The sequence below is a fragment of the Lissotriton helveticus genome, chromosome 8 (genome assembly GCF_964261635.1).
Source record: "Lissotriton helveticus chromosome 8, aLisHel1.1, whole genome shotgun sequence".
In the NCBI taxonomy this organism is placed as follows: Eukaryota; Metazoa; Chordata; class Amphibia; order Caudata; family Salamandridae; genus Lissotriton; species Lissotriton helveticus.
In genome coordinates, this window is record NC_136069.1 from 244,118,872 (window position 1) to 244,145,709 (window position 26,838).

General features: G+C 38.8%; 1 protein-coding gene across 1 annotated transcript in view; it reads left to right on the plus strand.

The window, feature by feature from the left end:
- The window catches only part of CNTN5 (contactin 5), a 2,147,338-nt gene that overhangs the window by 1,321,504 nt on the left and 798,996 nt on the right, over positions 1 to 26,838 (plus strand). The window contains exon 11 of the mRNA XM_078656993.1: positions 24,752 to 24,933. Within this exon, the coding sequence (XP_078513119.1) occupies positions 24,752 to 24,933 (182 nt within the window). The remainder of the gene's footprint in view (positions 1 to 24,751; positions 24,934 to 26,838) is intronic.

Genomic DNA, 26,838 nt, shown 5'->3' on the forward strand with positions numbered 1-26,838 from the left:
CACCATGGGTGGCAGAGCAGCGGTGCACGTTAACTGGTGCATGCCTGGGGATTTGCCATTTAACATAAATCTGCCCCTTTACATTTAAGTATGTGCAGGGAACACAGAGTCGGTGAGGCTTATCCAAGGTTAAGAAGAGATGAGTCCTGTTCAGTGAAAAATTAGACATAGGCTTCACCTGCTCAGCATCGCTGGACATGGCTAAATAATAGCTGCAAAATGGTACTCTTGTTAAACAATTTTACTATTATAATCTCTGAGATTTGTCTCTTACTCTGCAACATCTCATTGTTGTTATCTTTCTTTAAAGATAAAGACAACATCAACATGAGCGACAATCAGCAATCAGTTGATTTTGACCTCATCATTGAACTCGTAATTGAAACATCAGTGGATGTTGATCTCTTGGATGATTTAAATCCTGAGGATGAAGAAGAACGTGATGAGGATGCAGATTTGTCCGAATTATATGACATAGGATGGGAAGCTGACGTGCTTGAGCCTATGGAACTATAAACATTTATTTTAAAAATTTATAATAAATAAAAAGTAAAAATGTAAACCGTTTAATTTAAAAATAAAGACACCTTCAAAAACAGGTTATGTGTAGTGTCTTCAATAAAATATTAAAATATGCTCATAAAATTAGATCAGATTCACATATAAAATAGCACAGGTAACATGAATATAAATTCCATTTCTTTTCTGCTATTTCTGTATTCTAAATTTGCCAAGCACTAAAAAATCTTCTATGTAAAAATGTCAAGTAGTGTTTTAAGTTTTTGATTACTGTTATTGATTTACTGTTGGGTAATAGTGGTTAATAACATTTTTTAATATATTTTACCACAGATTCAACTGCAGATCATTTCAAGATTTCACCATGCCAACGAAAGAAAGACTGAGAAAGGCTGCAAAACGTCAAAGACAGCAGGTCAGTGAAAAAAAGCAGCAGTCCTCTAATAAAAAGATTTGTCAAGTCACCAAGAAAGCACCGGGTAAGAGTACAAAAACATTCATAAGAAATATTTGTAGTAAAAAAAATATTACTACAGAAAATGTTTCAGTCCAGAAAAAGAGAAGCAATTCAAACGGAAAGGAAAGGCCAATGAAAAATGTTACTGCTAGAGCAAGAGATATCTCTGTGCATGATATTAGAAGGAAACAACAGTTTAGGGACATTCGTAAACGAATGTTCCGCAACAGGATAATTGGCAATTTGTTAAAAAATATTAAGAAAGGTCAACAGAAAGTGGTTTTTTATAAGAGAAAAAAAAAAGTTGAGAAAGTTTTTGATCAGGCATTTGAAATTAAACGTAAGTTATTTATTTTGATAATCAATAGAATTAGGAAGCTAAACAAGGCAATTTATGATTTCAAAAGAAATAGTAGATGGAAGAGAATAGTTAATCGTAGTAATTTTTGTGAAGTTTTTTCTGGAGAATGGATGCATAGTTCAAGCTGTGAGGCATTTTTTAATGAGGAGAGTTATTTCCAGGATAATGATTTGGTGCATGCAGTTGACACCAGTGGTCGAGCTTATGAAGTGAAAGATGGTTGTCCAGTTGAAAAAGAAAAACTTGTCTTTCCAGGAGAGTATGCCAGAGTGTTTTTCATCATTTCAGGATGCTAGCAGTGCATCATAATAAAGTGAGGAAATTAGTTAGAATGTTGTATTATGCTAAGAGTCCAGCAATTATGCTTAAACAATTATGCGCTGCTCTTTTGCATGGTTCTGAAATAGATGTGAAGAATATATGTGAAGAAATTGAGTTTTGTTACTTTGGAAGTAAAGAGGAGAATGTTGAAATTGACCAAGAAGAAGCGGGTAATGTGGAAGATAGTGTACAGGTTTCCAGTACAGATAATTTCCAGAGGGAAATTGCGACGTTTCAGGTCAAATCAAGTGAGAGGCCAAATTTCACTTGTGTGTGTTGTCGACGCACTTATTATAAGAATCAGACTAAGTTAGTGGATTTATATGCAAAAAGTGAAAGGGAAAATAATAGTGAATGGAAGGATTTCACAACATACTTGATGGCAGAAAATTGTTTTGATTTGGGATTGGATCAACGTGTGTGTACTTATTGTTGTTGCAAATTAAATCAAAACCAGATGCCTGCTAGAGCGGTTCATAATAATCTGGAATTGGTTGAGATTCCTTCTGAATTGAAGGATTTAAATACTTATGAATCTATTTTGATTCAAAGTATCCATCCCTTTCAGGCTATTGTAAGAATGGAGCCAAAGACAGGGAAATTGCCTCCATCAGATTTACAGAGAGGATTAAAGGGAAGAGTTGTTTATTTGCCTCTAGATTTGAAGAAAAACATTAACACAATTGGAGTAGAAAAAGTGGAAGAGGAACCTCTGGTTATCTTAGTTAATGGGGTTCCGACAAAGAATAAGAAAATATGGCAAGATTTAGTGGATGTTAGGAAAGTTAAAAAGGCAACATTGTATTTGAAAAAAAATAATAAATACTATAAGAATGTATATGTTGCAGAAGAGGAAGTAAGTGAGGAAGAGGATAGCGATTTGTGTGCTGGTCAAATTGAGAAAGTAGAACCCTCTACTAGTGAAGAAATATATGCACATTATAGTGTTCATCCTTTGCATTCCAAGGAAGTCATGGGGAATGCTATTGAGTTGTTTCAAATGAAACAAGCCAAAGGGAGTCCCATTAGTGTTTGGGAGGAAAGTTTGGAAGCTCGGTGTTTCCCACAGCTTTTTCCAACAGGTCAGGGAGGAAGATATGATGAGCGACCTCATCAAATTCCTGCTTCTGAATACCGGACTTTGCGATTGTATGCAGGAGATGCTAGGTTTCGACAATGCATTCCTTATTTGTTTCATCTCCTGTTTGAAAGCGATCTGTCTGGACTGTCATATGCAGTGAACCACATCTTGAAAAGTGGTATACACATGCAAAACATCTCGGCAAGTGACTTTATGGATAAAGTCAATGTCCAAGACAGTATTTTGGATTCTCACCTGATTAATCTCATGGCGTGTCAGCGTGGTACTAATGAGTACTGGTACCGTCGTCATGGTGATTTAAAATGTATGCTGAGGAACTTAGGAACTCCCACATGGTTCCTCACTCTGAGCTGTGCCGAGTATGGCTGGGAAGACTTACTTGAATTTCTACGAGAGGCAAATGCTAACGTAGAAAACATCGAATTCAAGACACCCGGAGAACTGTGCTCTTTGGATCCAGTCAATGTATGTAGGTACTTCAATCATAGATTTGAAGCTATGATGTCTTTCATCATGAATAAGAAGAATCCACCTCTTGGAGAGGTGTTGGATTTCTTCTGGAGAAAGGAGTACCAAGCAAGAGGTGCTCCTCATATACATATGTTGCTGTGGATCAAGGATGCACCTAAATTTGGAACAGATCCAGAAGACTCAGTGATGAGTTTTATACAACAGTATTCTACGTGTGCTGTTCCAAACGCAAAGGAGAAGAAAAGCCTAAGAGAAAAAGTTCTACGTTTCCAAAGCCATCGATGTGGAAAGTACTGTCGTCGTAAATTCCGAAACAAGGACAAGTTCTACACCAAATGTCGTTTCAGCTTTGCACGACCGGTGATTTCTAAAGGAAGAGTAAACAGTTTGATGTCTTCGCTGCGACATAATGTGATGAAGAAATCACCTAAAACACATACAATTTGAAGAGGAACGAAGAGTCCAAGTACATCAACGACTACAACCCGGTGATTTTGTCCATGTGGAATGCTAACATGGATATACAGTTTGTGGCTGATAACTGTATGGCTGTGGCTCGGTATGTGACATCTTACATCACCAAAAAAGAGAAGACAGAATTGAAGGATATGTGGGAGGACATTTCCCATGAAAAGAGCCTCAGCAAGAAGTTGTACAGTTTCAGTCTGAAGATGTTGTCGCATCGAGAAATCGGAGCGTACGAATGTTCTGACCGATTGTCTTCAGCAAGTCTCTATGCCAAGTCCAGGAGTATCGTTTGGGCGAGTCTTGGTCTTGCTGCAACGCGTAATCGAGTTCTCAAACCTGTGCGGGAAATTGAGTATTTGGCGGAAAAGGAGCCAAACAGTACCGACATTTTGAAGACCAACATGTTGGATACATATTATCCAAATCGAAGCATTCACCTCGAGAATGTTTGTCTGTATGAGGTTCTTCAAAATTACATATTCAAGAGGAACATCAAAGAAGATACTGAGAAAGGAGTGTATGCTGTAATAGGAAGTGAGGGATGTCTGGTCAAGCAAAGAAAATGCCACTTGGTAAACCATCGAAAATTGAGTGGCGAATCTCCTGAAAAAAAGGAGTTTTTCTATTTAGCACTTTTGCAACTTTTCAAGCCTTGGCGTGCAGAAGAGGAACTGCTTGGAGATTTTCTCTGTTACGAAGACTCTTTCAATGCCGCCAAGGAGACCATAGAATGTCCTGCTTTTCCCAAATATGTAGAAATGTTGAATGCGGAAATTGAGCAGGAAGCAATGATTGCAGCCGAGATTGCCAGAGACAGTTCTCAGGACAGTCAGAGTTCTGCTTCATTGAGTCAGGATCCACTAGGAGGACCTGTTATCGAAAATGAAGCTGCCACTGCTATGAATGAAGTGGAAAGAGCCATGGCACATGCTCAGGAGGATGCGGTTAACTTAGAAGAGTTGGAAAGACAACTCAACGTTGAGCAGAGGAAAATATATGACGAAGTTACCATGCAAATTGATCATGGATTAAGTCATGACAAGAAAGAGTGCTCATGTACGTCGTTGAAGCCTGTCCGACTGTACGTGAGTGGAGAAGCGGGAACTGGAAAAAGTTTCCTTATTAAAGCAATTTCATGTTATTTGCAGGAAAGGACAGAGTCATCGCTGTCTTGTGTTGTCACCGCTCCAACTGGACTGGCAGCACATAACATTAAAGGGATTACTTTACATCGTTTACTGATGCTGCCAGTGGAGCATGACAACAAATTACAATATCACAAGCTATCTGGAGATGCTTGTTTTGAAGTTTCAAGAATCTTGAGGAAAATGAAACTTCTTATCATTGACGAAGTAAGCATGGTTTCCAATGTCATGCTTGCCTTTGTGCATTTGAGAATGCAAGAAGTTCTCAAAACAGAGTATGATGTGTTATTTGGTGGCAAAAACATCATTGTTTTCGGAGATCTTCTGCAGCTGACACCAGTGAAAGGGCAACCTGTGTTCAAAATGCTCACGCATGAAGATACCAGGAAGTGCCTAGGCAGCATTGGCAACGTCAATATATGGTTAAACTTCAATTATGCTGAACTGCATGAAAATATGCGTCAGGCGAAGGATGAAGTTTACAAGGCTATTCTACAAGATGTTAGAATTGGAAAAGTGACCGAGCATGGGAAAGAAGCTTTACATGCACGATTACTGTCAAATTTATATCCAGAACAAGATGTTGTGCCTGAGAATATTTTTCAGAAAATTACTGAGAAGAAATCTGGAATATGTTTGATGCCAACTCTTGCAGAATGTGCCAAATTCAACAACAAAATGTTGCATTTAGAAAAGCAAGAGATTGTGAAACTGGAAGCTATTGACAGAGTAGAGCATATGGGATCAACAATTATTTTGTCTGAGAATCTGAAAACAAAATTGGATTCATTAGAGAAGAGTATATCTAAAACTGCAGGTTTTGAAAAGACTCTGAATGTGTGCTTGAACAGCCGTATAATTTTAAGAAGGAATTTACATGTTGAAAGAGGTCTGGTAAATGGATCAATGGGTAATGTTGTTGATTTTGTAAAATACAGAAATAGAGATGGAATTGAATTTTTAAAAATTAAATTTGATGGCATTGAGGAAGTACAGCTAATTGGTCGTTGTTCTGCTAGATTTTTGCTTGTAAAAGACTTCTATGTTCGCCGTAAGCAGTTTCCTGTTTGCTTGGCATATGCGGTGACAATCCATAAATCGCAAGGTTTAAGTGTAGACAGTGCATTGGTGAATATTGGCAGTTCTGTGTTCAAGGAGGGTATGGCATATGTGGCATTGTCACGAGTTAGAACTTTATCGGGATTGTACTTGATTGAGTGTGATGTCACAAGCATTTGTGCGGATCTAGATTGTGTTAAGGAATACAATAGGTTAAGAAGAGAGTATGCGCCACATTTGCCTCAATATCCTTTGTTTGAGAAACGTGTGGTAGGCCGGAAACGAAGAAATGTGACCAATACTGGGGAGGTTGTAGCAAAAAGACGAAAAGTCAATGAACCTGAAATTATAAGCAGAAACAAAAAGGATTCTGTTGAAGATGTTGTTGGTTTTTAATTTGAAAACAGTTCTGGTGTCAACTGCTATGCTAATGTAGTGGTTAATGTTTTGTTTTCTCTAGAAAATGTAAAAGAAGAGATTGTGGTCAATTCTGATCAAAGATTTTGCAGTTTGTTAAATTCTGTCTTAGAAAAATGTAGCACTGATAGAACAAACATAGAAAGTGTGTCTGAAATTCGAAATCTGTTAGACAGCTGTTCAGGCCAAACACAATTCTCTCAAAATATTCAGCAAGATTGTCAGGAGTTTTTAATGTATATGCTTGATGTATTGCATGCTGAAGGTGTAGATGTAGATCAGCTGTTTGGGCTTTCTTATCAATGGCAGCATGACTGCGAGAACTGTAGGGTATCAAGTACTACTAGTGTAGACTCAGAAAGATTTATATATTTAACTTTGCCAGACAGTAAATCAGTCTCCTTTAATAAGCTAGTAAAAGCAGCTGATCACAACATGGAGTGTAGCCAATGTAAATCTGAAATGATGTCCACATTATTTATACGAACATATGGCCAGTATGTCATTTTAATGTTCCAACGATGTAGGCCTGATGGAACAAAATTGACAACTTTAATGAAAAATTTTGTGGCTTCGCAGTTGTCAATATCAGGAAGGACTTTTGTAACTGCAGCAATTATATATCATGACGGTCCTTCAATAACATCAGGACATTACACAGCTTATTTAAAGTCTAGAAATGGCTGGTCATTCTGCAATGATTCTGTTTTAATTTTTTTTTAAAAATTGCCGTATGACCTTAAAAACTCTTACCTGGTGTTTTTAAAACCAAAATTTTAGGGAAAGAATCTCGGGATGTGCTCTGAGGAATTTCAAGAAGTTCTAATGGCTCCTACACGATTTGGCCTTGAGGATAAGTGTAGTTCAGAGACATAACTTCTAACCATAAGACTGGACGTCATGGAGAAATAAGTGCACTTTGAATGAGTTCAGAAAAACTATTTCTTTTTATAAGCTAATTGAAGCAGCCAATCAAAACATAGAGTAGAGGGAATGTAAGTCTGCAATGCTGTCTACTGTTTTACATTGCTTTGTGATTAAAAGTGATGTAGAGAATTAAATAATTGTAGTAGTCATAGAGGTAGTGTAAGTCTGCTTCATAGTAAGCAGTATCAGTGTCATAGGAAATGTAGAACATGACTGAGGAAGAAGGGGAAGATATTACTAGTCCAGGATTGTGAAAATGATCTTCAACATTTTAATTCTGAAAGTTGCGGAAATGCCAAATGACGGGATTGGCTTACAAGAAATCCAAGAGTTATAAATGGCTCTGACAAGATTTGGCCTTGTGGAAACTTGTGGTAGAGAGCAAGAAGTCATTTATTGTATGTAACATGTTTTTCAAAACGATGGAGGTTTTCTTTCAGAAAGTGGCGGGCTGAAAGTAATAACAGCACAACAGAGTGTAAGCTGTTCATAGGACATCCTTTGACGTCACGGAAAGTAAGTTAACTTTAAGGAGTTCTGAATTCTGATTTGTTATGTTGTATGGGTTTTTTAAACACAATCATTTTGATTGTGTTTTTTTTTCCCCGCTGTTATATGATGAATACCTTCAAGTCACTGTTTTTAGTGAAATTTGATACATTCTGAGAACAGCAAAAATAAACCATTTAACATGTATAATTAATTCTGTACTGTTTCCATTTATGATGTACATTTAGAACTGTGTAGGAGGCATGGAGAAGGAGAGGCTTCTGTAAGTGTCAAAGTTCTTGCATACAGTGCTCATATTCTACGTAGTCTTTCATATGATAGACTACATTTCCACAATGAGATACCTAAGCAAAGGAAACACAGGTCATATGATTGTGGAATGAGCAAAAAAATTTGCATGTTTTTCAATTATATTACCTGTGTTTCCTAACATTACACACCACATTGTGTAGATGAGGTTTAGGCCTGTTCCTGGAGATAGAGGAGGTCTGACATTTGTTCAAGAGTGCAGTGGACATTACTCACTTCGTTGGTAGGCCTCCACATGTATTATCTTCTCTGTATTCTTCAACAAACCTAAATTCCATCTGCAACCCTGAGTAGGACTTACCTGAAACAAATCTGTGGATAGGTTACACCTTATTGGCATCTTGAAACAATCATTTAAAATGTTAGGGTCAGATTTATGGTGGCCGTGCGCCTCTTTTGCTCCATTGTGGGTCACTTTTGTGTAAAAGATGCACCATGTTGCAAGATAGGTTTCAGTTCATCTGCAGCAAGATACCATCAGTTTAAAATGTATATAATTAGCATTGTGTAGGGGGCATGCAGAAGCAAAAGCTTTTATAAGTGTCAAAGTTGTTGCATGCAGTGCTGCACTTCTAGGTACTGTTTAATATGCTGGACTACATCTGCACTATGAGATACCTAAGCAAAGGCAACACAGGTGATGTGATTGTGAAATGAGGAAAAGAAACTCCACATTTTTCAATTACATCACCTGTGTTTCCTAAGTTTATGAATGACATTGTGCAGATGAAGTTTAGGTCTGTCCACAGACACAGAAGAGGTCTGGCCTTTGTTCAAGAGTGAAGTGAACATGACTTACTTCATTGGTAGGCCTTCACATGTATTATGTCCTCTGTTCTCTTCAAACAACTCGAAATTTCATTTGGAACCCTGAGTAGGTCTCACCTCAAACAAACCTCTGGATAGGACACATCTTATTGGCATCCTGAAGCAATCATTTAAAATGTTAGTGTCTTGCGACACTTTTCTGAGACAACAGCAGTGCAAAAGATGCACCATGTTTTAAGATAGGCCTCACTTCATCTGCATCAAGATACTGTTAGTTTAAAATGTATATCTTTAGGACTGTGTAGGGGGCCTGGAGAAGCAGAAGCTTCTGTCAGTGTCAAAGTTGTTGAAAAACTGTTTGTCCTTCAATCTTTTCCCTTGTCTTTTGTAATTTTTAAATACATGTTTTAATATTTTTCAAATGTTTGTTCTCTCTTTCACAGATTGAAAGTATAAAAACAAAAAGTGAGTAATTTAACGACAATTATAAGGTAAATGTTTTGTATTCTTTTCGTTACATTTCTATCACATTCACCTACTATTAGTTCCACAGCTTCATTTCTTTAACCCTCAGTTTCCTGCCTTTGCTACTTTCCTCATTCCTTTCTCTATTACCTACTTACTCAACTCCTTCCACTCTTTTTCTCAGTCCCTCTCTTCTCATAGTTCCTCACTCTTGTTCACTCACTCCGTCTCTATTACTCTTAGTGTCTTTGACTGATCACTCTTTCACTACTTGTTCATAATGCTTTCTCTGTGTAGTTGAAGCACACTAAGGGGCATATTATGAACACAGCCAATAAAATTATTGCTGTTTTTATTGGCAGAAAACTGGTGCAAAAGTGGTTTTAGCGACAGTTTTCTGCTGCAAAAGCGGCTTTGGTGACATATTTCTGCCGATAAAAGCTGCAAAACTTTTATTGCCTATGTTGATGATATGGCTCTATGTTATTTACATTTCTTTGCTGTTTCAATTAATCTTTTTCTGTTACTTCTTCTTTTCTGTTTTCTATTTTTTCTCTCTGTTATTCCCCATGTTTTAATCTTATTTTGAACATTCACTCACATTCTCCAAGAAACTCTTCTTTGTTATTGTTCTACTCTCTTTTTTTTCTTTCACTTCCTTATCTATTTTGTTTTTCACAATTATACCCTCTTCCGTCTTTTCTTCGGTAAATAGATCTATTAAACAGTATCTCTGGTTTACTCCCTGTAGCTGTCTTTCTTTTAACATCACTCTCTGTTTACTTTCCTTATACTTACTCTTCTTTTTTTAAATTTTTTTGTTAGCTCCCGGTTCGCGAACCGGGAAGCGAACTGGGAAGCGAACTAAAAGAAATAGAGCTTGCCAGAGTGCTAAACATTCTAGCAATTTTTTTTGAAAGGGGAGGTAGTTCTGAAAAGAACTTTTTTTTAATGTTTTTGTTGTTTTATATTTTTTTTATTTTTTGAACATTTTTTTTTTTTTTTTTTTTTGAACAATTTTATATATATTTTTTTTTTTTTGGGGGGGAAACAACAAAAAACAGGCATTGAAAAGGGCTCAACAGGAGCGAAAAAAAAATTACTGTCTGGGGCGGTTAGGACAATTGTGATTGTTATAAGCTAGGTTGATTGAATTAATGCTCATGTTACCACATGATATCAATGCACCGCAGTGCAGACAAGAATATTTCATATGCCCAAAATTCTCCTGGATGTTTGGCACGGTTTCCCGTGCCTCTGCTGCTGTCAACGATATTAGCGATGTTGACCTGGCCACAGGAGTTGCTGTTGGGTTTTCTTCCATGTCACGTATCTCCGCCCGGCTGTAATTCAATGGATGCCACCTGCTCATGTGCCGATGCATGGTATAGTTCCCGTAGCTATACTTTTTATCAGTCCCTCTTGATAACTTGTCTTTGCAAATGAGGCAGGTGACATACCTCGCATTCACATTCTTCTGCCCTGGAGGGAGTGAAAAAAACTGCCAAATGAAACTGGCTTTCCTATGGGAAACCCGGGGCACCTCTTCCAAGAACTCTGGTCCTTCTGTCTCCTCTTCCTCTAGTTCTTCCTCTTCCTCCTCTGTGTTGGTGATGACCTGGGGAGGTGGTCCTCTCTTCCCATGAGGAGGACCATATATAGTTAGGAATTAGCATTTAAAAACCCTTATTTTACTCACACAAAACCATTGAAATTCCATATATAGTTAGTTGTACTAACTATATATCGCGCACCCGCAATCCACTGCTGATCATGTCACATATTACATCATTCATGACATGGTCAGTGACATCACTGATGACATCACTGATGACATCTCAAATGACATCACTGATGACATCACTGATGACAACATCCAGTGACTGTATGTTTCTGTAAAGTTAAAATATGTCTTACATATTGAAGAATGAGTGGATGTATAAGTGTCTGGATGAAGGATTTAGTAGGTGCATGACTGACTGTATAAGTGAGTGATTAAATGTGTCTCACTGAGTGCATGGGTTAGTGACTAAACTGTTTTAAATTGTGCATCATTGTGTCTGTTGTTCTGTAATCTGATGCATGTGTTGATCAGTAGCTATATGACTAACTATATGGGTTATTGATTGGTTGCCCAAGTATTTGTATGGGAGACTGAGTGTGTGTGTGGGTGTCTGGGAGGTGTATGACTCTGTGCATAGATGTGTGAGCAGTTGATTCACTAGATGTATGGGTTCAAAAGTGCATGTGGAAACAGCTGTATGGGCGGTTGACTGTGTGCATGAGTGTATTGGTGAGTGAATGAATATGTCAGTGCTACATGTCAAAGTAAGTACATATGTAAAATACAGTACATGTGAGAGTTGACATATATAAATAACTGTGCATAAGAGCCAGTGAATGTGTGAGTGGCTGTATGGATCATTGTGAACTTGTATCCAGGATTGTATAAGTGAGTAAATATGTTTTAGTATATGTTTGAATAAGTAAGGTGTGTATAACTGTATAGTTGAGGAAATGGAGGTGTGATTGATTCTTTGCATGACTGACTAGGTGTGTGAGTAACTCCATGGATGAGTGACAGTCTGTGAGTGTATGTTTATACTGAGTGTATCTAAGGTTGTATAAGAGTCTGAAGAGGTTCATCATAATATCACATGAATGATGCCATCAGTGATGTGATCAGTAATGTCAAAGGAGATGTCATCAGTGATGTCATTTGAGATGTCATTTGAGATGTCATCAGTGATGTCATCAGTGATGTCATTAGTGATGTCATTTGAGATGACATCAGTGATGTCATCAGTGATGTCATCAGTGATCTCATTTGAGATGTCATCAGTGATGTCATTTGAGATGTCATCAGTGATGTCATCAGTGATGTCACTGACCATGTCATGAATGATGTAATATGTGACATGATCAGCAGTGGATTGCGGGTGCGCGATATATAGTTAGTACAACTAACTATATATGGAATTTCAATGGTTTTGTGTGAGTAAAATAAGGTTTTTTAAATGCTAATTCCTAACTATATATGGTCTATAACCTATGGTTTTTTCAGTGAATTTTCAAGGTTTTGTAAATGCTAATTCCTAACTATATATGGTCTATAACCTATGGTTTTTTCAGTGAATATATATATAGATAGATATATAGATTGATATAACCAAAATTATACTAACTCAGAGTCAAAGTAATGTGTGCTGACTTAGATGACACATACTATCTTTTTCTTAAAGTTACTTTCTGATTTATGGTATCATGTGCACAGGTACTTAGAATGTCTGGACAGGCAGTAAGTCCTGGTAAACTATTCAGAGTATCCCAGTTATTAATTAATCTTCCCTTGCCAAATTCTGCAAGCCAAACTCTGTGATTCTTCAGAGCACTTGGGTGTGCGACTAGTAACATAATGAACAACTAGCTTACATTTTCTGTAATAAATCTGTCGTCATAGTGTTAGTGTGATTGAACTCTTGGATATTTAGAGTTTCAAGAACAATTATTCGGCTACTACTGTTGCTGATATTACTACTAATAATAATATTAATAGTACTAATGATGATAAAAATAATATTAATAATAACTGGATAAGTCAATATTATTTGCATTATGGAGGCCAACTGCACCTATCAGGAAAAGAGAAGCAGCCCTACAGGGCAGTTGGCAATAATGGTTAAATAAGTCAATTCAATAAAAGAGGTGTTACACATTTAGTATTTGCAAGTGCCATAGCAGTAGTGGATTTGAAGCAGGCCAACTTTTTTTTATCACTAAAAAGTCTTGCTTGTTATCAAATGACCTTTGTAGCGTGGCTTACTAGAGAACAATATATAACTCTTTGGTATTTTAAGTGAGGTTGCCATTTGATAATTCAGGATCAATTAGAATCGGATCTATTTCCTCAAATGTCCATCCAGAAACATCCAGAGGACTTGCTTGTTCTTTTTTGCTTATTAGTGTTTCCTATTTTGACAATAAACACAATTGAAATAGATGAGAGAAACCTTATCATAGATTGAAGTTCTAACACTCTACACATGCTAGCCTAGATGGAAAACTGAAACGAGACTTGTTTCTGTGGCTGTGGTGTATATTTATATTTCTTTTTCAACTGCCCACCTTCACAAGTGCTCAGTCCTTTGTAAGGCCCCATTTTCTAGTGGGTGCAGAAAATGCAGCAGGCACATGTGAGTTGAGTGTCATGTGCGGGCTGCAGTGAATACTTACACCTCACACACGTGACGTATAAATATGACTGCTAGGAGTACCACTGCGTTTAAGCTGCGTTTAAGTTTAAAAGCACTACAGAGACAAATCGAAATGAAACATGGCTTGCAATGTAGGAAAATCTATTTTATAAACAAATAAGTTATCCCTTAAAACCTGAATTGTCAACCTACATGGCTAGGTGCTTAATACATGCTTAGTAACAAGGTGCCCTCATGGTGACTAAATTACCAACATCATTTTACTGGTTGAACTTGATTCTCTATGAACAGGTCAGTGTAAAATTAAAACCCTGCATTTCTGTGTTTGCCTGAGAAAGTGCCAGCAGGATTATTCAAAGTTATTTTCCATTTAGTTGAAAAATAAATCATTGTGAAAGTAGATTTTGGATAACTTTTGTGGCAAAGTAACTTTATAAAAGTGTCCTCTGTGCTGCCTTTACCAAAACTGGATCAACACTAGTTTTGCTACTCATCTCTCCTGCAGAGGTCCAATGGGCATAGGACGAGAAGATATCATTGGCTAGTATGCAGGATAAGACTGGCATCCCACCAGTTCCTCAGAACATTCTTCAATCTGTGAAGACTGCACTTGAATGAGAAGACTCTGTGGAAGAAAGAAGACTCGAGGACTCCTGACTCCTGCTGGCAGCCTGATCATGGAACTACTCCCCGAGGCTTAGGTGCCTGATGTCCAGCTTGCTTGCTCCATAGACACAAAAAGCAGGAGGATTCCTTACCAGGTGACCACACATTACTGGACCTTGCAAGATCCCTGGCTGGAGAGTTGTCTAGTGCTGAGAAGTGTGCCCTGAGGACCTAAGGGAACGGTCACAGTAGTTGTAGAAAAGTGAAATTTTGTCATTCTATTCAACCTCCATAGGACTGGGACATTCATGCTGTGTAAGGATGTCGTCCCCAAGATGGACAAGAAAACCAGGTTCATCCTACTCTGTGTCTGAAAGTTTGTTCTGCATGAACTTGTGGAATTGTTATCCAGCCTTGTGGTCCCTTGCTAGGCTATATCTTCCACCTTTGCCTTTTTGGAGGATTTAGAGAACCAAAAAAGTAAAAACCTGATTAAGTCTAAAGATAAAAACTTGGATATGTTGTGGATAGCAATTCTGTCCCACATGCAGAACAAGCTAGGCAGCTACAAAATCCAGTCTTGTCCCACCCAAAACATTTGGCGCCAAAACCAGTGGCTTTAGTGGGGCTGAAGGATCTCATCTAACTTTGAGGGACCCTCACCAGCATGGTAGTGTACCTAACCTTTGCTCCTTTTCAGCCTTCCAGAAAATACACATAGATATCAGTCAAATACAAACTGATATTTTTCAGCAGTGCTTTCATTTTCTAGGTATTTTAGCAATAGCATTTTAAAAATGTTCATTCATATCTTCACGTGAATTCCCATGCAAATTTAATTGTTTTGATTTGCCTATTCACTTTTACTCTATTTCCCTAAATGTTTTACGATTTTTTATGTTATTTTTTTTATTTTATTCTTGTTTGTAGATGCTTGAACTCATCACGTCTTCCTCTCTATGTAATTGCCTCCTGTCTGCGCGGTAGGTAATAGAGGTTGAGTAGAGTTTCACAAACTGTGTTGACACCTAACCAGAATATATTTATTATGGTGGTAAGAGTTCCCCATTCTCCAATTAATAACCTACATTCTGGTATATTGTTTTTTTTAATGTTATTGTTGGTAATATTAAACTACTACTACTAGCAATACTTTAATAAATACGACTTTATTATTATTAGTAGTAGTTATACTATGAATACTATTTATTCTTTTTTAATCATTTTTTCATATTACTATCGATACAATTATTATTGCATTCCTAATGTGTGAGTGATTTTCTGAATAAAATAAAATGGACTCTATATCCATGAACTTGAACTTTTTTTACTTTAAAAAAAAAGGTTTTGTTGCTTTTCGTAAAATCTGTATCTGGCTCCCAAGTCCATTTTAGGCGCTCACTGTTAGTTGACTGCGACTTGGTGCAGGAATGCAGCCTTTTCTGAGTTTTCTCAACTGAATGGGGAATAACCATTCGTCATTCCGAGAAGAAATCTACTGACATTTCCTTCCTCCTCTGAGCAGGCGAAAACAATCACCAGGTTGGCTGGTGGTTGATGGTTGAACTGTAAAGGAGAGGCTGGGACCTGTTCGTGTTATGATTGTCCAGTTCCCCTGAACGTCTGCAGGGGATGGACATTGCTAACACGGCTGCAGTCGTTGTCCTTGCAGCATCTGAAAAAGTCTCCAGTATTTTCAGGACCTGAATTATGGGGTCTGGAGTTTGCAGACTCTTTAATTCCAGGCGTTGTGCCTCGTTGAACTTGTGAGTTGCGGTATTTCACTCCGAGTTATTGCTCTGGGGGAAATATCACAATTCGTTATGAGGGATGTAGCCTGTATAGAGCGCTAACACAGCGTATAGTCAATGTATAGATTAAAATAGTTTCTCTAAATAAATGAAACCACAATGATTAGATTTTTCTTTATGTGATATTGTGCCTTTTGCATTTTTTGTACTGCCGAAGATACAAGGTTCGCTTGTGTACCTATATGCTATTTTATATTTCCTTAACATGAAATGCTTGCATTTCTTTTCTTCTGGCTATGGTGACGCTCCCTCATACCATCACTGCTTTCTGCAATATTATCAGCGAGAATGACAAATATTCCTAGGAGACATTCAGCGGTTTGTTTGCAGTTGGCACATTTTCTGGAAAGAGCTTTCTCTTAAATTACAGATTAATGATTTATTTATAGTGTTTACGTGAAAGTCACAGCCACTAAGGAATGCGGAGTTTATAATAAATTGGAGCTGGGCTGCATTTGTCAATCAAGCTGAAATCAAACTGGGAAATCACTGGAAGGATGAAAATAACAAAAGTGGAATGAGCTATGTTCTCCGAATCTCAAACTTCAGTAGCTTCTCCTCGTATCCGTGGAATGCTTACTGCTCTTGAACTATCCCTTCTGTCCTGTTTGACGTAATAGTGATGAGAACCCGCCTCATACTAACTAAAGTAGCAAGCCTTAACTTTTTTTAATTGAAACCCGATATTTTTGTTTCTTTAAATGTTCTGCGCTATAACGTTTCCGATATTGACCTGTCCATATTTTCCAGTATTCTTTCGATCAGTTATTTAGAAAGTCCTAAAGGCCTACTCTTTTTTTTTTTTTTTTTGCAGTTTAATATAGTGCGAACTTGACACGAATGTATTTGAGCGCTTTACATGAGACCCAGTTGCATTACATAGGGACACATTCATTTTGGGAGTTTATAATTGTACTTGGGTCAAAAATGTACCCCACACTCGTGCTCCAACAGTAAATCAATCAATCAATCAGAGTTTTGTAAAGTGCACTACTCACCCATTACAGTCTCAAGGCACTGAGGGGAGGGTGAGGGCAGCTCCGTTGGGGTCATTCGAAGTCAGTTATTGAGGTCTTTCCTGAATTGGTGCAGTGTCGGGCTTCGCCAGAGGTGGAGAGGGAGTTCGTTCTAACTCTTGGCTGCGAAGTAGGAGAAGGACCTTCCACCTGATCTGGTCCTGTAAAAGTGTGGGGCGATGGCTAGGGAGAGGTTGGCAGAGTGGAGGTCTTTCTTGGGGGCATGGAAGGAGAGGCGATCATTGAGGAATTGAGGTCCTATGTTGTGTAGGGCCTTTTAGTTGTGCGTGAGTAGCTTCAAAGTTTTTCTTCTTTCGACAGGGAGCCAGTGGAGGTCCTAACATAACAAAGAATAACACTTCATAAATATAACAAAGCTCTCTATAACATATCATAGTATTGCACTGCAAAGAACAGCACAACATAACACAGCACACCACAGTATAGCATGGTGCTGCACAACACAACACACCATAATATGACAGTGTAGCACATCATATTTGTTGGGTGATGTGGTTGTGCCGTGGCATATCGAGGATTAGTCTGGCTGCAACATTTTGTATCTGTAGTTTGCGGAGGAGTGTTTTTGTTATTTGCGGCGTAGAGGGCGTTGCTGTAGTCCAGTCTTCTGGAGATGAGGGCGTGAGTGACGGTTTTCCTGGTGTCGGAGGGGATCCACTTGAATGTTTTACGTAGTATGTGGAGAGTGTTAAAGCATGCGGAGGAGACAGCGTTTATCTGGCGATTCATAATGAGTGAAGAGTCCAGTATGATGCCGAGGTTACATGCATGGTCAATCGGAGTAGGTGGTTTTCCAAGGGCGGGGGGCCACCGGGCTTCGTTCCATGTGGAGGGGGTGTAGCCGAGGATGAGGACTTCTGTTTTCTCTGAGTTAAGTTTCAGGCACCTGTTCTTCATCCAGGTGGTAACAGCTTTCCTCCCTTCTTGGAAGTTGTGCCTAGTAATGACAGGTTCCTTGGTGAGGGACAGAAACCCCAAAATGAACACCTGCACCTACATCTATTGCACGCCACATTCACTAAATGAGAGAAAAATAAATGCATTATATAAAAATTCTTAAAATGGAGATTTTACCAGAACTGTTTATACTAGATTAGTTCAGGAATACAATCAATCACTATTTCTATAGGGCAGCTTATCACCTATGAGGGTATCCAGGTCCTGAACTGTGGGCTACAATCGAAGAGCCAGGTCTTGTGTCTCTTCCTGAAGTCTGTCAGCGAGGGTGATGTTTTGAGGTGGACGAGGAGGGCATTCCAGTACTTGGCAGTGAGGTAGGATATGGAGCGTTCCCTGGTGCTGCATCAGCAGGTGTGCACTGTCTGTGCGTAGGCGAAGTGGGCAGATAAGAGGTTTCTAGATGGTTGGTGGACGTTCAGGTGGTGGGTCATATATGTAGGTCCTTGGTTGTGGAAGGCTTTATAGGCGTGGGTCAGTAGTTTGAACTGGCATTTTTTTTTAATGGGGAGCCAGTGAAGGTATCTCCTGTGCTGGGTGATGTGGATCCTTTTGGGAGAATTAACCTGGCTGCTGCATTCTGTATCATCTGTAGTTTTCTTCATGAGTTCACTGGTGGTTCCAGCATATAGTGCGCTGCTGTAGTACAGACGGCTGAAAATGAGGGCCTGAGTTACTGTTGTTCTGGTGTTGATTGGGAGCCATTTGAAGATTCTGCAGAGCATGTGGAGAGTGTGAATCAGGCTGAGGAAATGGTGTTGACCTGTCATTCCATGGAGAGTTGCCTGTCCAGGATGATGAGGCTAAATGTTGCAGGCATGGTCTTTTGGTGTGGGGGAGGGGCCGAGGTCCGATGGCCACTAGGAGTCGTTCCAGAGGAAGGTGTGGCTGCTCAAGATAATCTCTTTGGTTTTACCAGTGTTGAGGTTTAGGCAGTTGGCCTTCATCCAGGCTGAGATGTTGTTTATGCTGTTATGGAAGTAGGCCTTCATAGTGGTTGGTTCGGCTGAGAGTTATAGGATGAGCTGGGTGTCTTCAGCGTACCAATTTATGTTGATGTCTTGAATTCTGACAAAGTCTGCTAGTGGTGACACGTAGATGTTGAAAATGTTTGGACTGAGGGATGAACCTAGAGGGACGCTTCATATGGTGCACTTGTGATGTGAGGTGAAGGGAGGGAAGCAAATTCACTGGGAGCGCCCCGTGAGGAATGATGCCATCTATCTGAGAGCATAATCTTCGATTCTGATCTGGGGCAATCATCTGATGAGTGTGTGGTGCAAGACAGTGTCAAAAGCAGTGGAGAGGTCGAGAAGTGTGATTCTCCTTTGTCAAGTAGAGAGCGGATGTCGTTGGTCATGGCGAGCAAGGCCTACTTGGTGCTCTGGTTTGCTCTAAACCCCGATTGGGAGGAGTCTAGCAGCTTGTTTCTTCCCAGGTAATCTGTGAGTTGGAGATTGGTGACCTTTTTGCGGACCTTGGCGTTGAATGGGAGTAGTGTGTTGGGCGATAGTTCTGGAGATTGCTTGGGTCTGCTCATGGTTTCATGAAGAGTGTCTGACCTCTGTGTGTTTCCAGACATTAGGCAATGGAGGCATAAAGGATGGTGATGAGGTGGTAGCTGATCTTGTTGCTTCTAAGGTTAAAGAGTAGGTTGAGGCATGGGTCGGCAGGTGCACCTGAGTAGGTGGTGGTGTTCAGTGTGCTGAGCTGTTCCAATGTGTTAAGAGGGTGGTTGGTGGAAGTCTTCATGGGAGTGGGGAGGATGAGGAGGTTGGTGGGTTGGGGGTCAAAGTTTCTGTCTATGGTAGCTAGAGGTCTTCTAGAGCGTCGCAGAGTTCTTGTGCAGAGGACATTGAGTTTTCAGTAGCTTATGGGCATGTGAACTCTCAGACGATGGTGAAAAGTTCCTTGGTCTGGTTGGTGCTGGTCTTGATTATGTGCATTCACGCTTTAGACGCAAAAGTCTGTTATGTCTGTGCACACTTACCTTCTTCAGCAGCAGAAGATATGACATACCACCACATTCTACTCTCATATGCAATTACATGTAGTATATTGCTGAGTTTATTATTGAATATTATTTTTCCAATTATGACATCATTCTTTCTAAAGTTCCTCCTCAGAAAAGAATGAACCCTCATCCACAAGCTGAGTATATGGAAAGTTCCATGGTCTTTAGTTACCCTACAGTTATAGACACTGTTAAGGCACATGACAAAAACGTGACATGTTTACTGCGACATTAGAAAATAAATTCATTTTAGCATTAGAAGAAAGAAGAGCTCACATGTTTCACAAGGCAAGCAAAGAGGAAGATGTTTTAGAATGTTTGGAAGAAGGAGGAAGATGAATACAAAAAGAAAATGATATATCTTAAATAAAAATTAAATAGATAAAAAAAATCAAATCTATATGTTTATAAAAGGAGAAATCAGTCTAAAAAGAGACACATTGGGATAAGAAGCTGTGAACACACATTTGAAGTTCTTGAAGGGCCTGTTCAAATATTAACGGGAGAGGAAGTCATTATTCCTGGAGTCTATTTTGTTAGTAGGCAGGATGGATATTTTCATTTACCTGCTGACATGGAGGGTGTTTGCTATTTAGCTTTATTGTTTCTTGGAATGTAAATAACATAGATGCTTTAACAATGACTCTATCTCACATACACACGTAGTACCATTGATGGGACACAATTGATGGAAGACATTTTTAAAGCAACCATTCCATAATTGGGAGACGTTTTAAATGTTGAGAAAATTAGAAGATCATATGTTTCACAAGGCAAGAAAGTAGGAAGATGTTTTAGAATGTTTGGAAGAAGGAGGAAGATGAATACAAAAAGAAAATGATAAATCTTATATTAAAATAAATTAGATTGATGACAAAAATCAAATGCAATACAAAAAGAAAATGATATATCTTAAATTAAAATTTGATAGATGACAAAAAACAGATCTATGTGTTTTCAAAAGGAGAAATCAGTTTAAAAAGAGACACATTGGGATAAGAAGCTGTGAACACACGTTTGAAGTTCTAGAAGGGCCTGCTCAAATATTAACGGGACTGGAGCCATTATTCCTTTTGCTTGCAGACAGGTTGCATATTTCCATTTACCTTCTGACTGGGAGGGTGTTTGCTATTTAGCTTTATTGAAATGATGCTTGTAAGATAATTATCACCTTCGCTGCGGCGGCTATTCCGCCGCAGCGCTAACGGTCGCGGGGGGGGGTGCGCGGCTCACCTGCGCGGGTGACAGAACCGTTCCGTCACGGCTCGCGGGTGAGATGTGCTTGTGACGGAACGGTTCCATCATGGCCCCGCCCGCTTAATGAAAAGCTCCGCGCAGGCGAGAAAACGGTTCCGTCATGGCACGGCGAGCGGGCCGTGACGGAACCGTTCCGTAATGAGCACAGCCCACCCGAGGGGCGTGACGGAACGGATCCGTCAATAGCGTCGAAAGAGTTAAACTTAGACAATATAGGCATACATAAGAAATAATAATATGCTGATTTAAGTTAGCTTAACTCTCAATGCCCTAGTAGTTGCAAATAAAAACACTTGCATTGAAAGGTCTGTTTTCCATGTTGAGCTGTAGTTTTGCACAATATAGTTTTCTTTTTTCCTGCAGATCCTGTCATTTTCCAGAAGCCTTTTGTTAGTTAGTGAGTAGGCATTTGTTTTGTATTAGACATCTGACAGTGGGGTTCTCACCAGGAGGAGTGGATGCTCCAGGAAAGATGATTCACAGGAAGAACTGTCTGAGCTGCAAAATGTGGATGAAGTACCTTTTCAAGGACTTGTGTATGTAGCCCTATTGGATGTTGTAAACAAAGAATGTAATACATGTTTTAATTGAAATATTGTGAGTTTGTTAGTGTGTGTTCCTAGAGTAGAGGAGGGCTTCTATCACTCGCATTGCTGAAGATCCATCTCTAGGTTTCTTGAGACCATATCTCTTTTCAAGGGAGATTGCGTTTGGACCTAATCCCTCTTTATTAGATGTCTGGTAATTTATAGTTGAGACTACTTTTCAGCTTGATCCTGTCTTTAAATTGATGTGCTAAGGCTTTATGCTTATGCCTTTTTTTATCTCATCAGAACTCTTTATTGGGTTTCTAAACTGACATTTAATTTTATTTCATTCTAATTAAGTTTGTTTATGAACATTCTTTAATGCCACATGCTTGCTGAATTATTACAGTATTTACTATTATATTTACAAATAATATATTCTTTCTTATATTGAAATGTCGATTATTGGATTATATTCATTTCTAATGATGATGCTTGAAAGACTAATGCTTAGTGAACAAATACTGAAACCAAAGAATTGATTATTAAAAGTCTTAACTCATACAGATTCTCTTTATTGACTGTACTAAAGTCTTAAAAGATTTAATGCTAATATGGTTTGAGGTAGATGGATGCCCCTTTTAACTTGTCCATGTCAACGAAGAACAGTCCATAACAACCAATGGTGGGGGTTATTTATTGATTATACCTGAAGATTAAGGTATAGAATACCTTGCTCCATCAGTTCATTGTCCCATCTGTGTTACCAGCAGGTTTTGGTGATGGAACACCAAATATTTTTTTTATAGTTTTTTTTATTATTAAGATGTAGATGTATGCTGTTTGAAATGGAGAGCTGCTATTTGCTTTTTGATGTATTTACTTAGCTGACACAATGGCACAACACAAAACAATGTAGCACATCCCAGCATAGCCTAGAATAAAACTTACTAAAGCTTACCAGACTTTACAAATCTAAAAGAGCACCCCAAAACATATCATAATACAATATACTACAACAGATCATAATATAAAAAAGCATATCGCAACCTGACACAATATAACACAACAAGTCATAATGTAACTCCAAAATGCTGCACATCACAGCATAACATACACCACCATAAAATAACAGCAAAGCACAGCTTGGCAGAAATGAATCCATCCCAACATAAGAAATCATAGTATGCCACGGACATAACCCATAACATGCCTAGCACAGCATAACACAACATAGCACTCCCTAATATAGCACAGTATGAGACAAAGTAACAAAGCGCCATAACATAATGAAACATAGTAAAGTACAATACATATGAACATCACTCAACATATACAGCACAGAACTTAGCACAGCACACCATATAACATAATTAAGCATAATAGTACAAGGCAAATCATAACACATAAAACCATAACATTACATACATTAGCACAGCATGACACAACATCGAACAATACATCATAACATAACACAGTAGCATAGCATGACACAGAACACAAAAACATAACACAGCCTAGCACTACACAACACTTGAGGATATAACACTGCATAGCAATTCACAGAAATACAAAACATGGTGTACACCATGCATAAGATAAGACAGCACAACACACATCATGCCCTAACATAACAAAGAATAACACTTCATAAACATAACAAAGCTCTCTACAACATATCATAGTATTGCCCTGCACAGCACAACATAACACAGCACACCACAGTATAGCACCATAATATGACAGGGTAGCACATTATATAAAACAGCACGTAAGAAAGTGTGGGACAGCACACCATAAAAAAGCAACAGAGCACTTCACAATATACTTACAATAATACAATGAAGCACTGCATGGAGCAACAATTCACTATGCAGAATAATATGACAAAGCAGAGCACAGCAAAGCATAACAGTCTAACATAACACAGGTTAGCACAAAACAGCACAATAGCATAGCCGAACATAACACAAGGTAACACTGCACAACACAATTTTACACAGCACACACTTGGACAGTACAACACAATGTATCATACCCTAAATTCCCATTGCATAGCACTGCATGACAAATTTTATGCAACACGCTAAATCATAACAGACCTGAGCACTGTACAACTTATAAGAGAACAACACACCAAATTGATACACAGCATAGCACTGCACAACATAAGGCAAAACACCGTACTTTATCAGTCTTTGCACTGCATGCCAAAATATACCTCACCTTGCAATAAAACAGAATAGTACAGCACAACATATCTCCTAACATAATAGAGCACAGCACTTCACAGCACACCAACATGTGTGACAAATAATTGCTTGATATAGCATAGAAAAGTGCAACATAACAGATGTAATACGTAAAATCGCTCCCATGACAAATGGTTTCTCTGCAGAGATCTGAACATCAGCTGGTATACGCAGATTGAGAGGGCATGTACATGTGCTTAGGAAATCGTAAATTGGGATTCCTTATTTGGGGTCGCAATTTTAGGTATTTGCAAAAAGTTGTGGTTACCTACAATTCACTGCCAAAGCCTTTCAAACCACTTGAAAGGCTATTGTGCATTCACAAACAATCACATTTAGCAATGTGCACCGTTTGCTAATGCAAAATAGGTTGATACATGTGGCCCTCAGTTTCCATGTTTGCCAAATGTTGTAACTGTGAACCAGACTCTATAGTGAGAGTATTTTACTCAGTATGATAAATAATTTATTTTACAATGTAAGAGATCACATGGTGTTGGTATGGATACTAATACAATGTGAATGAAATCTGAGAATGGCTAGTAGAATAAGTCTGAAAGAAATTCCATCCTTGTCTGTGAGATGGAAAAAAGAACTCTACCAAGCACTTATTGGACGTCCCTCAGGGAAGGTAGAAAAAGCATCAAGCGATGCACAGGGTTTAATTGTGATTACATTTTATTGCCACTTTACCTATTAAGTACCTAAATGACTAGATAACAGTATTTCTTTATTCTTAATGGTGCTTGTTAATAGTGTTTCTACAAACTGTTTCAGCCCTGTTCCAACAATTTCCTGGAGAAAAGTTACCGGGAATATTCCAAGCAAATCACGTCTTCGAAAATCTCAAGCCGTGCTTGAAATCCCAAACGTGCAGCTGGAAGACGCAGGAATGTATGAATGTAAAGCTGAAAACTCACGAGGGAAAAATGCCTTCAGGGGACAACTGCAAGTTTATAGTAAGTGCATTACTGGCTATTCAACCCTTCTTGTATTCAGGTCACACAAGCTATCATATGCTATGTTTTTCCTAGCTCAGATGTTCCATGCTGTATTTTAAATTAACACGTTTTCAAGCAGTAACAATCTGTGGGGGTGTTAAAATGAAAAAGGGCATTGGCGTGAAAATTAGAAATAAAGAAAATACTTTGCCACATTACCAAAATAATTGTTGGTTGTGGTAGTAAAGATCAATTGTGGAATTAAGTTTCAGATTATGCTTCTTACTTCCAAAAAGGTTGTGAAATACTTGAGCAGCATGTTGTAGCTAGAAATGAGGATCCCATTACATTGATCTGATGGAAAACAAGTATGCAAAAGGCCTGTTCTAGTACTAATAAGAGACCAACACATGTAAATGCTCTACCTCAAACTGGATCTGAAAAAGAAAGCTTACCAATTTATACAGGGTCCTAAAATGCTAGAGGACCATGATTTCTAACGAATGGGCATGCAATGGTAGAGCGTACAGTAGAACATGTTTGTGCAGTGGTTACTCATTAGCCCGCCAGCCACTAATCCCCAGTGGAAAATTCTAAATTCTGTTTTCGGCTGAGTATTGTACAGCTTCTCAGGAAGAAACCACAGAGCAAGGCTTTTACCTCAGTCTTACGTTTCTCAGAAGACAATTTTCCCTATTTCCAACCGTTATTTTGAAAAGTAAATGAAATACTATTCTATTCCACCATTGTTGAAAAAAGTTCCTTATGAGGTGTGAATCAGTATTGAACTGTATTCTGCAAATGTGACATGATTATGAGGTGCACAGTAATGTGCGGTAACGCCCTGCCAGTACCATGCAATTAAGAGTTTAGCCCATCAGCTTGGGAAATAACTGTGCAGGCACATCATTATCATACAGTATTTCGCATGGTATTCCTTTCTCCAAGTGGTTTAATGTGCACATTCACCAACTGCTCTGAGTAGGTGGTAAATGTATTCAGGGGCTTCTGTGTGGGGCAGGGGTAGAGTGAGGGGAGTGAAGGAGAAGATTAGTTCTGGGAAGTGGGTGCATTGAATGCCCCCCTACCTTTGCTAGAGAATGAAGTTATCATGGATTGGGGAATGAGGCTTGATTACTGTTACAACCAAAGATTGAAGCAGTTTTTTTGGGGGGCCAGAATGACCTACGTCTACATTGGGTGCAGTGTTCCCGCAACTAGGAAAACTTTATGCAGAAGCAACAGATCAGTTGTGATCAGGCAGAGCGGTATCCCATCCAGGGAGACTGGTCCGCCTGACTCATAGTAAGGCTCATGGTACCCTCACAGTCTATTTTGCTTTTTTGTATCTCTTGGCTTTGCACCTGTTGTATGCCATGTTGTCTGATACACAGGTTTCAGCTTCTGGTATGCTTTGTATAAATGGTATTTCCCTTTTCCCCCATAGTAGCTCTTTATTAACGTTTTACACATAGTAGGCAGATATTAACATCAGAGATAAACAAACAATAGAAATTGCATATCCTGGTGCAGATGAAATTCTGGCCTTTAGGCGCATCTTAGGGTGATGTACTTTCCACATGCTTATGTGCGCTCATTTGGGCATTCCCAGGACCAGGGCCAAACCGACCGCCGGACAAACATAGAGTATGGTGTCCAAGCATAGGGTCTGTGTAGAACTACTATAATGTGTAGTGAGAATGAAAGTAAAGCAAAAACATAACAGCAATATCCCAACTGGGTTAAATCAATAATGTCTCTGGTGTGAAAAACATCCATTTGCATCCCATAGGGAGTGCCTCGTCTCTGGCTGTCAGATTTACTGAGTGAGGGGGGAGAGAAGACTCAATCTCAAGCCCTAAAAGGGGATCCAGGGGAAAAAGACCCAAGTGTCCCATCAGTAAATATGTGGGAGGAGCAGAG